General features: G+C 41.2%; 1 protein-coding gene across 1 annotated transcript in view; it reads right to left on the minus strand.

Moving 5' to 3' along the window:
* PLCB4 (phospholipase C beta 4) overlaps positions 1 to 19,226 on the minus strand; it is a 362,644-nt gene that overhangs the window by 51,444 nt on the left and 291,974 nt on the right. Inside the window, exons 25-28 of the mRNA XM_045011149.1 lie at positions 17,799 to 17,850; positions 13,361 to 13,463; positions 7,803 to 7,967; positions 4,590 to 4,794 (exon numbers count right to left, since the gene is read on the minus strand). Of these exons, the coding sequence (XP_044867084.1) occupies positions 4,590 to 4,794; positions 7,803 to 7,967; positions 13,361 to 13,463; positions 17,799 to 17,850 (525 nt within the window). The remainder of the gene's footprint in view (positions 1 to 4,589; positions 4,795 to 7,802; positions 7,968 to 13,360; positions 13,464 to 17,798; positions 17,851 to 19,226) is intronic.

Below are 19,226 nucleotides of genomic sequence, written 5' to 3' on the forward strand. Positions count from 1 at the left end.
GTAGCAATGACCTGGTGATCCCTATGTAACTTTAACTTCAGTAATACTCAAGAAGACCTGTACAGTGAAAAAGTATATCAGCTGAAAGTGAAAAGAGTCCCTAAGGACATTACTTTGAGCAGAATTACCACTTTAAGGATGGTGGGCTTTCATGATATGGAAGAAGGCAACCAGTCACGCAGGACATTAATGAGTTGAAATATAATTAATATTTCAAGATACTGCCCCTTTCCTGCATGTGAAAAGACTGTCACTAAGACTATTAAAGCAGCAAAGAGTCCTGTGGCACCTTATAGACTAACAGATGTATTGGAGCATGAGCTTTCGTGGGTGAATACCCACTTCTTCGGATGCAAGACTATTAAATGGGCCTCCCAGCTGAAGAAGTACCACACAGAAATCCAGAGTGCATCCATTCTCTGGTCTAAAAGCTGTATCTTGAATCAACCATTCATTATAAAATATTTTACATAATATGCCCAAGCTTTTGCCATGATCATCCTGCGAGTCATGGACGATGTTCTTACTTTACTGTATTTTGGGTGAATGCAACTGATTACTGAGATGAAATACAACTAAACCTTTTCTCACATGCTGGAAAAAGATTAGTGAGTTCAGTTATTGCCCATCAAACACAACACCATGTGCACAGTGGATTCTTTCTGTTCAGAATGTTGCAATGTAATAAAGAAAATCCATCTTCCAGTTGCTTATCAGTAAAGATAAACCTTTCTGAGGGCTTGCATTCCAGGTAGTCTCAGTAATGTAATGGCTCCGTACTTCTAGAGTGATGGTTTTGGAAGTCTAAGTTTTCCTAAAGATCTGAATTTTATTTCACATACCAGAATCCTGTCTCATGTCATAGCCGTTTTCAAAGTAACTAGTTGTGATGTCATAGATAAAACACGGCGCATGTACCAGTCCAGGAAAAACATATTAATCAGTTAGAGTTTTGGGGATAATCTTGTTTATAGTTCTTACTCATGCAAACTTCTCACCAAAGTCACTGGAAGTTTTGCCCAAGTCAAGAATGAAGGATCAGGCCTTCTGTCCTTAGTATCTACTTGATGTATATGTGAAGATAGTTTGTGCGAGATACGAAAGCTCCATTAAATAATATTTTTCACCTAGATAGCTCAAGTTAACCACTCAAAACCATCCAATACCACTGTTCCACACCAACTGGTATCTTCTCTCTCACACTCAGCTGTCCTTCCCACAAATATCAAATGGACAGACTTTATCCCAAGCACATAATGGCCTCAACAACCTGAATATTTTCCCTTTCCTTTAACTGAGCCAACTACCCTTCCAATCCCTAGAACCTACGCTTCAACGAAAATCCATGCCTGCCTTGATCCTGCAACCATGACATAGTGTTTGAAAATGGAACTTGAATATTAAGAACTTTCAAGTAAAAAAAAACTTCCTTGTGTGTGGGAGAGTGAGACCTTTGCAAATTTTGTTCCTAATCATTTATATACCTCACCAAAGGCTCAGCATTTCTACTGAAGGTAAATGATTCACAACTCTTTTCTATCCCACCACTTGTCGTCTGCTTAAATTTTCCTTTTTTGTGGTCTTTTTGGTAAGGTAACTGGATACCAAAAAGTTTTAAAGCTATGAGTTAAAAAACAAACAAAAAAAGTTGTGTATATCCTTGGGAAGCATGTGTTAAGGAAACAGAAGTCCCATCATGACTGTATATAATAGTGCTTACTTATTATGTACACTATCTATATATTATAAAAGACTTCTCGTTGAAGTCTGCTGCCTCATTATGTATTTCTTCAGAACAGTATTGTGTACCATTGGCTATTAGGAATAGGGATATTGAAACAGATAAATCATAGAAAATTAGCAAACCACATCAAAAAAGACAAAGGTGGACATTTTTTTTCTAACCCTATCATGAAGCAATCATAAATTATTAGTATTTGGCATGAGAGATGGTCTTAAATCTTACTCCTACAGGTTAAAAAGGAAAGTAGCTGAAAATTAAGGTTCTTGATACTTTGCCAAAACAATCTAGTTAAAATCAGAGATAGTAATTGTAGTTCATAAAACAATGTAAAATGCAGAACAGATGACAAGCACTCAAAACCCACATGTAAATATAATAGTAATGATGCCTTCTGATCAGCAAAAGCAACATCTCAAGGCTCTTTTGGTCATCAAGCTATTATTGCTCTATATCGGTGAGAAAATATAAAGGGTGACAAGTCAAAAATGACAGTCGCTGGGAAAAGAGAAATAACAACTGAGCGCATTGAGTTGTCATTAGTACAGAGCCCATTTTCCTTACACAGGCACCAAGATATCACATAGAGTTTCCTCATCCTAGCAATATTTCACTTTAATGATAAAGCTACTCAGGGTAAACATTTTTTCCCCTTCACACCCTGACATCTTACAGATAAACCACCTGTAGTAACGCTGGCAATTTAGAAGATCAGCCGACACTGAACTTTTACACAGCTTGCCTTTTACAAACTGATTTTGAAATTCTCTATGAAAAAGAAGTCTGTATCATTTCTGGATTTGTGTGAGAGCAGTAGAATTCTTTAAAAAACTCCCAAACTCTGCAAACTGAAGAGTTAATAGTAAACGCAATGGAACTTCATTTACGTCACATTAACTGGGTTCCAAAACTTTACAAAATGTATGGTCCCAATTTAGGAACTCATCCTAATTCAGGACAGCGCTTTGAGCATGTGTACGTGCTGTCCACAACAGCATCAACTAAGCACCTGCTAAAGTTCTTTTCTGAACTGGGGCCCTTACTGGTAAAACCTGTTGGTTAAAACGCATTGAATGAAAACATTGGGTAAGTGCCTGGTACCAATCAAGTCAATAGTAAACCTCTCACTGATTTCAGTGCGGGTGTGTGTCAACATTTAACTTATTATTTTTGCTCTAAAAGGCCCTGATCCTGCAAACAATTATGGATATGCTTAACTTTAGGCATGAGAGTGGTCCCATAAAAGCCAGGGCCTATGTTTTTTTCTTAAAGCCTGATTATAAATACTAGCAAATGATGGATATAGGGTTTTAATTATATTTGGTAAAATTAGTGCCTATAACAATTTTGTGCACTCTCTCTTTCTCTACTTTTTACTACTGAAAGTCCAATCCACATTAAAGTTGCAGTAACTATTTTGTACAAAACCCAGCAACCTTTACATTTTGAATTAGTTTTACAAAGAGCAAAAAATAATTTTTCCAACAGGGTTTCCCAAAAATCTCTTTGAGGGTGAAGTTCAGAGGGACAGAACAAGGCCTATGGACCACTTAAAATCCAATGTGAGCCCTAATTTGAGGTCTTAAGTGAGACACAGGCAGTACATGGGCCGTGAACTAGCCCTCTGCACGGGAGCAAATTTCATCCCACCTGAAAAAAAAAAATTCTCTGCAACAAACGCTTAATGAAGGTGGAAAACTTCTAGTACACATACCTGCAGTTTAAAAAAACTAAGACCTAGGGCAACTAAAATACATATAAATTGAAGGACTACATCAGGCTCTTCTGTTACTCTGCTGCACTTGGATTTTTTATCTAATCTGCATCACTGGTAGTACAGTAATGGTGGCGTAACTTTGCTGGCAGTTCTGGGTGTTTACTGCTATTAGACCTAGGCCTCTACTCAGACTTCTGTGAGTGCTTTTAAAAAGTGGTTTCAATAAAGTTATGCTGGTATTTTTTATTCAAGCGAACACACTGATACAGCACCATTGTAAGAGCAGGGTCAGAGACCTATCTACGATAATACTTATCTTGAAGAGAGAAAAGTTCGTCTTGTAAAGAGAAAAACAACTAGTGCGTTTTTTCAGAGAACAGGCAGAAAGGGCTCTCTCAGGGCACTGAAGATAATAAGGGTGGCAACTTTAACACTGGCAGTAGGGTTGCCAGCCTTCCAGGATTGGCCTGGAGTCTCCAGGAATTAAAGATTAATCTTTAATTAAAGATTATGTCATGTAATGAAATCTCTAGGAAAACACCCAATCAACACTGTCACTAATAAGTGATGGCTAAGATTTAATTTAAAGAGTGGTGTGAAGTATGCAGAACTGGGCGGTAGAAAATCACTTGTAATTGCAAACTTTATAAACACTTGAAAATTCGGCATCTTGCATGTCCACTTTTCAGAGCAGGGGTATTTAGAAGAATATTAAAGTACTCTTTTTAAAAAAACCCACAGCAGCTTGTTTGCCTCCTAGATTATGAAACTACAATATATGTTTTAACTTAGACAATTACTCCAATTAATATATCCAATGAGTTCTTTCTAAAGAGATTAAGTACTGACAAATTGAACAAATTCAGGTAAATTCTAGCTTTGTTTCTTTCCAAACTAATATAAATCTCTATCTTGATTTTGAAAGGCTACACTCTTCATTGTTAACACTAAGGCATTTGAGACAAAAGTAAAGGTATCTTAACCAGATATAAGAAATTTTCCTGCAGATTAGCAGATATAACATTTTTCCAGTGCTCCAGGAATCACTTATTTTCTATTGCACAATGCACTTATATTCCTTGCATACTAAAACCCAAGATTCACGAAGCTGTAATATGTGTTTCTTCTTACCTCCAAAACCATCAGGCACATATGTTTTGAGCACAATGTTGCAGAAAACTGTGGGCAGTGATAGTGGTTTGTTGCCTTCATTTCGAAGGGAAATGTGTCTGTAGCCTGCCTGAAGGCCATCAAGGGGCAGGATCCTCTGACCGATCAGCCTGTTGTTGTCATCATACACTGCTATTCTCAGAACAGCGAGATCAGGTAGAATAACCTGAGAACCCATAAAATAAAGACATTCACTAACTCTCACAATGTTGCAAATTCCCCAAGTACCACACTTGAAAGCATTCAGAGATCACACAACCTAGTGGATGTCCATTTCCATTAAGTCAGAAGAACAGCCTACTTATCTCTATAAGACAATACTATCACTCTTTGCTGGATGCAAGCTGTACACTTTCAGACACTGAGACATTACTGGAAAAGTTTAGTTTCTCACTCTCCCGCATTCTTGGTGTTAGTTTTTTGGAGCACAGAAATTGCTCTTGGAAGAATTCTCCAGTTTGTAATCAAAATAATTAAATATTTTGCTTATTTATTTTTCATAGCTGGAGGCCAGTGACCCCTGAAAGTGGGCAGGGAAATACCACGCAGGAGTAGCAGAGACACAAACTGGTAGTCGAAGGCAGACGGGTAGTGCTGGGGTGAGGGGAAAGGCAATGATGGGGGGTGGTGCTCGGAAAGGACATCAATAATAGAATAAGAGTGGCGAGAAAGAGGAAGAATAGGATGTTACACACTGTCTGTAGGAGGGGGATTCTGTGGGGTGGGGGAGAGGTGATGTGAACTCAGCTGGAGAGGTCTGGTGTGGAAGAGGGTGATACATGTACATTATAAGGCAACTGAAGGAGGGAAATACACAATGGGAGGCCTGGTGCTGGTGGGGGACACTCTTAGCAGGGTTGGGTGCGAGGGTTCGTGCAGAGAGAAGAGGTAGCGTTTGCTGGACAATAGGTCTCTGAAGCTATTCCTAGGAGTGACCCTCATTCATGTGAGCAGTCACACTGAAGCAAAGGGTACCTGAAGCTGACAGTTCCCATCCTGACCAACAAAAGCAACAGCAGAAACTCCTTTCGCTCCCACCTGAATCCAAAAGGGTTAGCCTGACCCCTGTTCCGCCTGCTTCCTCAGGAGGGTGAGCAGGGATAGGACGGGAGGAGAGAGGATTCCCTGCACCAGGAATGTCTGTATGGGGCAGGCCAGCAATCCTTCATTCCCAGCTGCCTGGACTGCAGGCCAAAAAGGGCCCTGACAGCGGGAGTGGGTAAGAGACAGAGAGAGGAAAGGAATCAATACTAATTAAAATGACACTGAGACATTACCACTTTCCTTTCTCTCTCCACCTGGCTCTATTTGCTGATGCCTGAGACTGTCACTCAGGGAAGAAAATAAAACAGATCTTTCCTCCCTTGGACCCGCTGCCTTCAGTTTAAGCCTTAAGTAAAGAGCATGGAAACAAACAGCTTTTGGAACTCTGCATGTCTGAACTATTCACAGACACCACAGTTAACTGGCCCTGTGAAGTACTGTCTGACTGACCAGAGGTAAGCATCCTGACACACCGTATCACAAGCATCAACCCCTCACAACAGAATGACAACACAAGCTTTGGTTAGAATGGCAGAAGCTTTAATATCAAACAGAACAACCAAACAGAATTCACACATTACCTGCTAGCATTTGTGTAGGGTTAATGCCATCATGGGAGGAGCCCAAGGCCCCATGCTGACCCGACTAGGGCCACTTAAACAGCATGGGTAAAATCTTCCCTTTACATGGCACAGGCCAGCACACCATTCGTTATGTGATGGGCCGTACTATACCATTGCTCTCCCTGCTCATCACTGGTGGTAGAAATTCAAGCCCCTAGCCTGTCGTTAATTTTAACTCCTCCTCCATGATCATGGGACGGTACCAAGGAACAAATGCCCCTTGGTTGTTTTCTCATATTATACTTTCAAGTTGTGACAAATGACTTACTATGGGATTGGTGTGGCAAATCATAGTTTATTGTACAAGCATGTGTCCTCTGAGTGGGAAGAACCCACAGAGTAGCAGATGCAGGTCATTTGTTTACCAGCCCAGGGCAAGGATGCCCATCTGGGACTGCCCACGGTGAACTTAAAGCATTTCCTCCTGCCCATTTCCGAGGCCCCTATGCAGGAAAGCACGTGAGCATATTCTTAAGTTCATCCTTGTTCAGGACACCATTAAACATGTACCGAATAGGGATGCGTTCCTGAACTAGGGTCCCAGCAGCACAGCATTAGGACAAGTCACCTCCCAGGAGATCTGAGTCCACTACATTTGCTACACTGAAAGCAGATTATCTGTGTTACACAATATACATATAAAAACAGCATGACCACCAGGCAAAACCTGTCATGAAAGAAAAACAGTCAAAATTCTGCAGGACAACAGAACAGGTGAAAGAAAAACACACATTATCAAAGACAGCTCTGTTAACGCATGTATTTTGGATGAAACTCCAGTTGACCAAAAAAAAAAAAATCAGACAGATAAAAACTGAACATTTAAGATGACGACTGATCTCCCTCTGAGTCCACCATACAGTACCAGGAAAAAGGTGGTGGTGGTTTATTTTTGTTTTTTAAGTACACGATACACATGGTCTACAGGAGAAGGGAGCTGGCCACCTGTGTGAGGTACACAGCACCCTTCCATTTTTCCCATGTAATGACATTGACCTTAGCTTTGGATGCAGCATCTCACCTGCCCTCTTGGCTGAAGGAACAGTGCAAGATAGCAGCCACTGTCAGGGCAGGGAAGAAGACATCTCCAAGGAATGTTGGTGTCCACCAGCTGGAGCTCATTCTGAGCAGACTGCATACCTGGAACACAGGCATTGCCACGAAGGACGTGGGTTCCTCCAAGGAGGAGGAGGAAACAAAAAAGAGGGAAAAGCCAAACAGACAAAAAAAAAAAAATCATGTGACAACTACAGAGGTTATCCATTAAAAAAAAAAACCAACCTGTTGAAAGTCTAATTCAGCCTTAATGGTTTACAGGTTTACTGTGGTAAACACGAGTCCTACAAATTTAAGGTCCAATCCTGCAAATCCTTGTTCATGGGAGTGACCCTTATTCATGTGAGCAGTCATAGTGAGGCAAAGAGGATTGCTCATGCAAGTAAAGCATATTCACATGGGAAAAAGAGCAGGCTTCAAAACACCCAAGTGTACAGTCAAAAAATCCTACCTTTCGAAATACAAATGATTCTTCGTTGTAAACAGGGTTCAGGCCATTGTTCATCACCATGCGGGTTCGAAATTCTTTACGTATAGTGTCCGTAGGTAACCCGTACATATCCACTTCTACATATGTACCAATTTTTTTATCTGATAAGAACTGACCAGATATTACCTGAAAAAGAGGAAAAGGAATTAAATACACTCCTCCGATCTAAAGAAAGTAACAATATAAAACATACAGTACTTTATGGTGAGTGGAAACAATGTCACTTGTATTCTTTATCAAATAACAGTATTCACATACGTTCATTATACAGAGCAATCATAGTCATTTAATAGTGTAATTTCAAAAAAAGCTGGATTTCAAAAAAGCAGACTTTAGCAAACTCAGAGACCTGGTAGATAAGGTCCCATGAGAAGAAAATCTAAGGGAAAAAGGAGTCCAGGAGAGCTGACAGTTTCTCAAAGAGACAATATTAAAGATGAAATAGCAAACTATCCCAATGCAAAGGAAATATAGGAAGAATAGTAGGAGGCTAAAATGGCTCCATCAGGAGCTCTTTAATGACCTGGAAATCAAAATGGAACGCAGATAAATGGTTAAGGATGAGTACAATGGAATAGCATAAGCATGCAGAGACAAAATCAGACAGGCTAAGGCACAAAAAGAGTTACACCTAGCAAGAGATACAAAAGGCAATAAGAAATGGTTCTAGAAGTACATTAGGGACAAGAGAAAGACAAAGGAAAGCTTAGTCCTCTACTTAAAAGGGAATGAGAGCTAACAACAGATAATATCAAGAAGGCTGAGGTGTTTAATGCTTATTTTGCTTCAGTCTTCACTAAAAGGTTAAATTGTGACCAGATATTAAACACAATTAATATTAACAACGAAGGAGAAGGTATATATGCCAGAACAGGGAAAGATCAGATTAAAAAATATTTAGATAAGATAGATGCATTCAAATCAGCAGGGCATAATGAAATGCACTTTAGGGTACTTAAGGAACTGGCTGAAATAATCTCAGAAATAATCTAGAATTCCTAGAAGATGAGTGAGACTAGGAGGACTAGAAAAGGGCAAACGTAATAACTATCTTTAAAAAGGAGATCAAAGAGAACCTTGGGAATTATAGATCAGTCAGCCTAACTGGGACAAATTACTAAATTAACCATGTGTAAGCACCCAGAAGACAATACGGTGTTAAATAATAGTCAAGGCTTTTGACATAGACCCGTATGACATTCTCATAAGCTAATTAGGGGAATGTGGTCTAGATGAAATTCCCATAAGGTGGATACACAAATAGTTGAAAAACCATATTCAAAGAGTAGTTATCAATGGTTTGCTGTAAAAAAAATGGGGGAACGTAGCTATTGGGGTTTTGCAGGGCTCAGTCCTCTGTCTGGTACTAGTCAATATTTTTATTAATGACTTGGATAACAGAATAATAATATGCTTATAAAATTTGTAGATGACACCGCGCTGGGAGGAATTGCTAGCATTTTGGAGGACAGCATTAGAACTCAAAATGACCTTCAAAACTTGGAGAATTGGTCTGAAATCAGCAAGATGAAATTCAATAAAGATAAGTGGACAGTACTACACTTAGGAAAAAAATCAAATGCATAACTACAAAATGAGGAATAAGGAGGTAGGCACTGGTTAAAAGGATCTGGGGGCAACAGTGGATCACAAATTGAATGAGAGTCAACAATGTGATATAGTTGCAAAAAGGACTAAAATTCTGGAGTATATTAACAGGTAATTGCCCCACTCGACTCAGCACTAGTGAGGCCTCAACTAAGTACTGTGTCCAATTCTGGGTGCCGCACTTTAAGGAAGATATGAACAAATTGGAGAGTGTCCAGAGGAATGCAAATAAAATGATAAAAGGTTTAGACAACCTGACCTTTGAGGAAAGGTTAAAATAACTGGGCATGCTTAGTCTTGAGAAAAAAGACTGAGGGGAGACCGGATAACTGTCTTCAAATATATTAAGGTCTGTAATAAAGAGAACAGTGATCAACTGAAGACTGGACAAAAAATAAGGGATTTAATCTGCAGCAAGGGAGATTTAGGTTAGATATTAGGGAAAACTTTCTAAATGTATGTCTGGTTGTTATTGCTCTATTTTAGTTTCAGTGCATTATACTAGCCACTTCTTCATGGTACTCACTAAATGTGCAAATCTGTGCAATGCAGGATACTTACAAAAAAACTAGTGTAATGGAAGCCTTTTACAGAATTCCTCTCTCTCTCTCTCTGCATACAAATATCTTGCATTTGCTGCAAATTTATTCTAAGGGCAGGTCTACACTAAGGGCGGGGGTCGAACTAGGGTACGCAAGTTCAGCTACGTGAATAGCGTAGCTGAATTCGAAGTACCCTAGTTCGAACTACTCACCCGTCCAGACGCCGTGGAATCGAAGTCCGTGGCTCCAAGGTCGACTCCGCCACCGCCTTTTGCAGTGGTGGAGTACCGGAGTCGACCACGGCGCTTCCGAAGTTCGAACTATCGCGTCCAGATTAGATGCGATAGTTCGAACTCCGAGAAGTCGAACTCACCGCGTCGACCCGGCTGGTAAGTGTAGACTAGCCCTAAGTCTATATTTATCTGGCTGCAGAAGGCCATTTTCCTGTGACAAAGTTTTGTTTCACTAACATAAGCTTTTATTTGCCAGCACAGCATATGTTGTTATTCTGTACTGTCAAGGATTGAAAGCAAAAATGAAACATATTTAAAATTGCACAGACCAAACTTTTGACCTGTTCTTTTCTGATGTGCAATGAAGTATCTGGTCTTACATTCTTTAATTACAGACAACTTGAAATGACTGAATTGAGAGACAATGAAGTCTAGTGGCTTGGTCACTGGACTGGGAGTCAAGACGCGAATTCTATTCCCAGCTTTGGCACTGACATGCTGTAGGAGACCTCTCTGTGACTCTATTTTCCCTCCAGCCTCCCTCTGTCTTCCCTACTCAAATTGTAAATGTTTGGACAGAGACTGCCTCTTCACTATGGGCATGTCTACACTACCCGCAGGATCAGCGGGTAGTGATTGATCTGTTGGGGATCAATTTATCGCGTCTAGTGTAGACACAATAAAAATCGATCCCTGATCGCTCCGCCGTGGACTCCGGAACTCCACCATGCATGAGAGGTGGAAGCGGAGTTAACGGGGGAGCGGCAACGGTCAACTCACCGCCATCCTCACGGCCACGTAAATCAACCTAAGATACACTGACTTCAGCTATGCTATTCGCATAGCTGAAGTTGCGTATCTTAGGTCGACTCCCCCCCCGCCCCCCAGTGTAGACCTAGCCTATCTAGCACAACGGGGTCCAGATCTCCATTGTGGTTTCTAGATACTACTATAAGACTGACTCAGAACCAACAAATTATGAACACAATTACCTTAGGGAACATGTGTTCTTATTCCTGTTACCCTAGTCCTCCTTTCCCTACTATTGTTTGTTACATCTAGTTGTTGTGTCTTGTCTTAAACACAACTGTAAATTCTTTAAGGCAGAGACTGTGCCCTCCAGTATGTTTGTTCAGTGCATAGGGCCTTGATTCAGAGTGGGGCCACTAAGTAATAAACCAATATAAATCATAAGTTTTGCACTTACAATAACATTTTGCGTTTATACAGCACTTTTCATCTGAAGATCCCATATGCTTTACAAAGAAGGGTAAGCTTTATTATCCCAATTTTACAGACACAGAAACATATTGAGCACTCACATGACTTGCCTATCATCACACAATGAGCTCAAGTGGCAGCAGAATTGGAACAAGGATCCATATATCCTGATCATAGAATCATAGAATATCAGGGTTGGAAGGGATCTCAGAAGGTCATCTAGTCCAACCCCCTGCTCAAAGCAGGACCAATTCCTAACTAAATCATCCCAGAGAGGGCTTTGTCAAGCCTGACCTTAAAAACCTCTAAGGAAGGAGATTCCACCACCTCCCTAGGTAACCCATTCCTGTGCTTCACCACCCTCCTAGTGAAAAGGTTTTTCCTAATATCCAACCTAAACCTCCCCCTCTGCAACTTGAGACTGTTACTCCTTGTTCTGCCATCTGGTACCACTGAGAACAGTCTAGATCCATCCTCTTTGGCACCCCCTTTCAGGTAGTTGAAAGCAGCTATCAAATCCCCCATCATTCTTCTCTTCTGCAGACTAAATAATCCCAGTTTCCTCAGCCTCTCCTCATAAGTCATGTGCTCCAGCCCCCTAATCATTTTGGTTGCCCTCCGCTGGGCTCTTTCCAATTTTTCCACATCCTTCTTGTAGTGTGGGACCCAAAACTGGACACAGTACTCCAGATGAGGCCTCACCAATGTCGAATAGAGGGGAATGATCATGTCCTTTGATCTGCTGGCAATGTCCCTACTTATACAGCCCAAAATGCCGTTAGCCTTCTTGGCAACTAGGGCACCCTATTGACTCATATCCAGCTTCTCGTCCACTGTAACCCCTAGGTCCTTTTCTGCAGAACTGCTGCCTAACCATTCGGTCCCTAGTCTGTAGCAGTGCATGGGATTCTTCTTCGTCTGGGGATCTCTCTGCTAAATCCCACTGTTTCCACTGTGGTGATATAATCCTACACAAAACATGCCCTTTATTATTATAATTGCTGATGTGAAACTTGGGTAAATGGATATAATGTGTGACAAAAATTTTGCTTGGGAATGCAGTTTGGAATTTTCACATCACGGAGATCAGAGCATTTTCTTGAGCAGCATTCTGAGGTATCTAAGCTAATAGAGCACTGGCAGAGAGTAGCGGAAATACAATTAAAGGTCACTGCAACTCAAAGGCTGAGAACCTCTATCCAGAGAAGGAACAGAAGATTTAGGTAAGCTTCATAAACTATCCTGGGAGTTTTATGGACTCTACTGTCTCTCAGATGAGTCCCAAAAATTCAAAAAGTTAGGACCTCTGTAACTCACCTTTTCATAACATTCAAATTGGACACACATGAGGCTGCTCTATGAATGGAAAAAAAGTGTTTGTATTCCCACACACCCCACCTTCCGCACTACTTTTCCATAAGTGATTTTCCACAACTAATTATACTGAAGTCTGGCGTTACCTTCTTTTGTAGAGTAGCCATAAGTGACGACATAAAGCAGCCATTTCTGAAGTTCTATATGTATTGAAAATGTCCTACAGAAAAATTTCCATTACAAAACATTGTCTGACTCTGTAGCAACCAGTGGAACATACATGATTCTGAATTACCTGCAGGAATGAACTCATATTTTATTTTGAGATGGCTGCTCAAAACCACAAAGAATAGCGGGGAATTTAAAATTGAGTGACATACTTTAAATGGATAATTACAAACCATTTCTAATGATATCCTGTTCTATTCAACTCGTGTAAACACAGATGTCATAAACAGCAATCAAATAACAATAATTAGATGAATTAGATAAAATAATTTGATGAAACCCACAAATTCCGAACAAACATATTAGCTTTCCACTTGTGTTTAAATGTGGTTTTGGATGCTCTAAGATGACTGCAGTCTCAGTTATATTTTACCTGTACTGAACATGTTGCTGCAATAACACCATCTACTGGCGTTTCAGAGAAGGGGTCAAATGTTCGATCTGGTCGTCGCATGAAATCTGGTTTAAGGAGATACCTTATTTTAAGAAAGAGAAGAAGAAGAAATGTATTTACATATGGAACTTTAAATTGCCACTTTATTTATTATAAGTAATATTGATGGTCTAGCTTTAACCAACGAAATCCCCCAGGGTATTTTAAAATACATGCTCTCATTCTGATTATAATTCATGCAACTGTGAGGAAAAAAAAAACCTAAGGTGATCCAGACTAAGTGTTTTTATTCAAAATTGTTTTTTAAAGAATCAGACCCCACCCCAGCCAAGATTTATTTAGTAAATTACATCCTGAAGTGGATTTCTTCATCTGAATTATAAACCCTTGAGGAAAAGCACTGATAACGTTAGTACGACAGACCCTTAATTATAGTAGTGTGAATGTAACTGTGATAATACCACTTACACTGCCTCCCTGGGGACTATACCCTGGCTCAACATATCAATGAAACCCATTTGTGCACTGATGAGTAACAAATGAGGATTCTGATTTTAAAATAGAATGGTGGTGCTTCTGGAGTTCAGCTGTGTCAGAGATGAAGGGAATTCTCTTCCAACAATGGAAGAAAATGTGCAACTTGAATCATCCAGCCAATTCAGCAGCTATGCACAGATAGCAGCTGTTAGACACTCATATTTTACCTATAACACCGTTTCTGCTAAGCATCATTAGTACAAATGGTTATCAAGGTCTAGACTGCAAAAAGAAAAAATTAAAAAGGTGCCGGAGGAGCTATTTGGACAAAAAGAATCTCAGTTTCACTCTCTCCCATTTTGACATCAAGTTTGGTTTCTATTAAGGAAAGTAATTTTCCTCAGCACTATACAACATTTATAATGAGTGTGTGTCGCTTTCGAAAATGACAAGCCCATGTAATCATTTAAAACAGATATTGGGAGCGAAAAGGGAACTATTGGATATTTTTAGGATGCATTTTAGCCTTGTTTGGCTGCATTAAGGATCAGTGGGACTGACAGTGCTCTGACACTGATCTAACTCTGGAGTGACTCACTGAAGCCAATGGAGTACACCAGTGTGAAACTGGGGTAGGTCAGAGAAGAAATCAGGAAGCCCACTATATCTACAATACACTCACAGGCACAGGGAGCAGAACGTATCATACATGTTACATCTTTTTATTCCATAATACCAGCACATTTCCACCAAACAGTTTGGTGCATAAATCAGGTGTATTCTTTGGATAGTTCCAAAGGACTAAGTAGCAAGTGCATTTTCATTGTGCTGTTGGGCAATGGAGCAGAGACACCCCTGAGTAATGGCGCTGTCCCAAACAGCTGCCAATAAAACATTTATACTGCATCAAACCTCCCATGTATTACAGAAACATTACTTTAGAAATGTTCTAGGGTGTATCCCATATTCCATTATGTATCTTAGATGTCAGAGAGGCAGACAGAGCTGTTCAAGCCAATGACTGATGCAGGGGTAATTTTTTGTTTGAAAATTTATTTTGAAAGTAAGACACGTTTTAAAAATATGAAAGAAGCAGCAGGGAAGCATCAACCGGGGTTTATCTGATTTCAGTCCGCTCCTAGGCCACCTTTTTTTGTTGCTGCTGAGAAGGTCACAACTGCTCCATTTTGGAAAAACAAACTGGTGACCATTTCCTGGGATATCACCAGACACATTCCCATGCTTGCATTTTATTTTTGTTCACTACTTTAATACAATAGTACTTGCTGCTCTCTTCAATTTTTTATTATTCATTATTTGTATTGTGATAGTCTCTGGAGGCCTCAACCAAGTTTGTACCATCCCTAACAAAACAGGGCCCCAGACACATGGTAAGAGACAGTCCTGCCTCAGAAACCAGATAGACAAAGACAGTCAATGGGTGAGGGAAAGGGGATATTATTACCCGCATTTTATAGACGAAAACCTTTTCTAAACTTCATCCACTAGGTTAATACAAACTATTTCTTTCTGGATGCACTAGTATCCAGAATTAGATATCACCAGTAAAATCATCTACTTTTACAGATATTGAACATTTCATAGCTATAACAAATGCACTACAGCAAACGAATTACAACTACCCACCAAATAAACAGGCTGATGTATGCAAATTCTCTCTACCGCTGAACGTGCTTGCAGGATACCAGATAAATGAATATATAAATCTTATAGTGACAATTACAATAGTGGGTACCAAGAATCCTATTACTAAAACAATTGTCTTATTTTCACAGTAATTCAGAGGAAATTTAAATAGATTCTGGTCTCGTTTCCTAGCTAATTTAGTATTTGCTATGATTCAGCAAACTCTTTCCCCTTCTTCATGTACATTAACTAGTCACTCCCTTACTCATGAAACCACAAAACTAGTTTTTGAGAAGATCAGCGTCAATCAAAACAGAAGCAGAAACACGTTGTATATAAGAGTAATGAACACCTATGTGCGAGACAGAGAAATGAGATACATTGTATCTGCTGTGCAATCTGCTCTTTCAAGACAAATTATGGTTCCTGTTTTTTGTTTGGACACAGCCCTACATCAGTTTCAATAGTTGCCCATAAGTTCAACGTACTTTTTTTTGTTGCTTTTATTTTCCAAAGACTACAATCAGGGGGGAAAAATCTACTATATACATTAGCAGACAGCATGTCCAAGTAAACTCAGATTTCCTGTGAACTGTACAGTGACTCTGCATTCTGAGCCACCTTTTTTAAAAAAGATTCATAAATAAAAATGAAGATGAATTTAATTAACTCTGCATGTGCTTTTCATAGACTTTAAGATCAGAAAGGACCATCATGATCACCTAGTCCAGGGGTGGGCAAACTTTTTGGGGATGTGAATCGGTATGGAGGGCCGGGTAGGGAAGGCTGTGCCTCCCCAAACAGCCTGGCCCACACCCCCTATCCACCCCCTCCCACTTCCCACTCCCTGACTGCCCCCCTCAGGACCTCCAACTCATCCAACCCTCCTGCTCCTTGTCCCCTGACCACCCGCTCCAGGGATACATGCCCCCAACCAGCCCCCGGGACCCCACCCCCTATCCAACCCCCCTTCCCAGGACCCCCTGCCCCTAACCGCCCCCCTGGAACCCCACCCGCCATCCAACCCCTTCCACCCAGCCCCTTTCAGAATGTGGCCCTGCAAACATGGGAGGAGGACTCGGGAGGAGCAGAGACAGCCGCGCAGCTGGAGAGAAGTGGCAGTTTCTCCTTCAAAGTGCCGCTTCTCTTTGGCCGTCAGCACAGCCGCCCAGTGCTCCTCCTGAGTCCTCTGGGGGGTATGGGGGGTGTCCCCGTGGGGGGTGTGCCGGTGCTGAGCTGCCCGAATGCCCGGCCCTGGGGCCCCCTGTTGTTTGGGGGGGGGGCGTGCCAGGACGTCCTGTGTTCACTTGTAAATCTGCCCCTGAGCCCCGCCACCCACCTGGAGCCAGCCAAGCCGCCACGCTGAGGCTGCGGGGGAGGGGGAACAGCAGGGGATGGGCCGGGGGCAAGCCTCCCCGGCCGGAAGCTCAGGGGCCGGGCCGGATGTGGCCCACGGGCCGTAGTTTGCCCACCCCTGACCTAGTCTGATCTCCTGCACGTTGCAGACCACAGAGCTTCACCCACTCCTGTAATATACCCCTAACCCCTGGCTGAGTTACTGAAGTCCTCAAACCATGGGTTAACGACTTCAAGTTACAGAGAATTCACCATTTACTCTAATTTAAACCTGCAAGTGACCCGTGCCCCATGCTGCAGAGGAAGGTGAAAACCTCACCAGGGTCTCTGCCAATCTGACCTGGGGGAAAATTCCTTCCCGACCCCAAATATGACGATCAGTTAGACCCTGAGCATGTGGGCAAGAACAGCCAGAGACCTGAGAAATAATTCTCTGTAGTAACTCAAGACCCCTCTCCGTCTAGTGTCTCGTCTCCAGCCATTGAGGATTTTTGCTACTGGCAGTTGCCAATGAGCCACATGCCATCATAGGCAGTCCCATTATACCATCCCCTCCATAAACTTATCAAACTCAGTCTTGAAGCCAGTTAGGTTTTTTGTCCCCACTGTTCTCCTTGAAAGGCTGTTCCAGAAAGTCACTCCTCTGATCGTTAGAAACCTTCACCTAATTTTGAGCCTAAACTTGTTTCGTGACCTTTATAATTTGTCACACAAAATCTCTTCTCTCTCATTTAATAAAATTGAATGTGGCTGAAAAGTATATTAAGCACACTACTTTGCAAGCATAAATCAACCCCAGGAATTCTGCTCATTTCTATTCTATACCTAGCAGACAATTTTTCATTTGTAACACATAATTAGAAGTGACAAAGTTTTATAAAAACTATAGTATGGTGCTCTGATACATAGTGAAAATAGTTTAAATAACTTTACTCACCCGCACGATCCATTATATTCGAATTTTCCCTGATTCAATTGCATTGCTAAATCTGTCAAGAGACAAAAATAATTTAATAATTCGTCTCTATGAATAAGGCAGATATAGAGCAAACTTCTTTACACAGGGAAATATAATGTACAGTTTTTTGCCCAAGAATAACCACTTTAACTTAAGGTGATTTCTACGCACTCAACTAGAAGACTTCGGATTTCTTTACAATGGCAAAGTCTTTCTTTATCCACCAGGCTAAAATCTAATGTGCATTAAAAAAATAGACTATAATTACAAAAGTGTTAGGCCCTGATCCTGCAAGTCACTCAGACTCTGCAAGAGCACAAGGGTCTGCCTGCATGGATCAGTTTACAGGATCAGGGCCATAGAGACGACAGGAACTATTTTCAGCCCAGATGCTTATTGAAAAGTCTGAGTATTGTTCAACTCATTTATAGAGCGCCGATCCACAAATCATCTTCTTTGTGTTAATCACATCAAATGGATCTTACAAGTCCTCTCCTCAAAAGTCCTCTGTTCAATGCCATATAGTCTATCACATCACATGATAATAGGTCTTCCTTTATGAAATCCTTCCTTGCTGGGTCGGCCTCACCGTCAGTTGTCTTCCATCTTAATCTGTTGGATTCTTACCCACATATTTGTCAGAATTGTGCTTTACATGACCAAGCCATCTGAGCCTGCACTCCCTCATTTTTTTGATTGTGGATGTTACTTTGAGCATGTCTCTAACATATACATTCCTCACGTGGTCACACACTTGGCCTATGAAGAACTTCCCTCCTATTTTTAGTGATAACTCTGGCCTGCTTTCGCACACAGAGTTTTAGGATTCTGCTTTCAGACAGAGCTCAACCCTTGTTTGGGCTTCCCAGAACGCACATAAGAAACAAAACGAAATGGCCTCCACAACATAAAAGTATGGGATTTTGAATACACACATACTAGCAATTTCCTTACTTGGCAGCACCCACGCTTAACACATCAGCCTTCCAAAGTCTATTTAGTGGGCTGACTTCCACCTATCCTCTAGGCTCTTCTGACAGAACACTTAACAGAGCAATGCCGCCTTTTTCCAACAGTAATCATTTACAACACAAAGGGCTGAGAATGCTGTGAGGGGATGGGTGCAGACCCAGGGAGAAGGGTGAAATTTGCACTGCTTCCTTTACCCCCACACTGTGTTCCCTTCCGGACTGATTTACAAGCAACACTTATACGTCTCAGGGCAGCCCTCTCTCGTCTCTCTCAGCTAGAAGTCGATAATGGCAGTGATGCAGAGCTTTGTGGAAGAGGAGTCGCAGAGGAAAAATTAGTACGATCATTAGGACTTTCTGGGGCACTGAGGACATCACCCAGAGGAAAAAATAAGAACAATTGCCCTTTAGGTTAGAAGACGACAATGGAAGAATT

This window comes from Mauremys mutica, chromosome 3 (assembly GCF_020497125.1).
Source record: "Mauremys mutica isolate MM-2020 ecotype Southern chromosome 3, ASM2049712v1, whole genome shotgun sequence".
NCBI classification, from domain to species: domain Eukaryota; kingdom Metazoa; phylum Chordata; order Testudines; family Geoemydidae; genus Mauremys; species Mauremys mutica.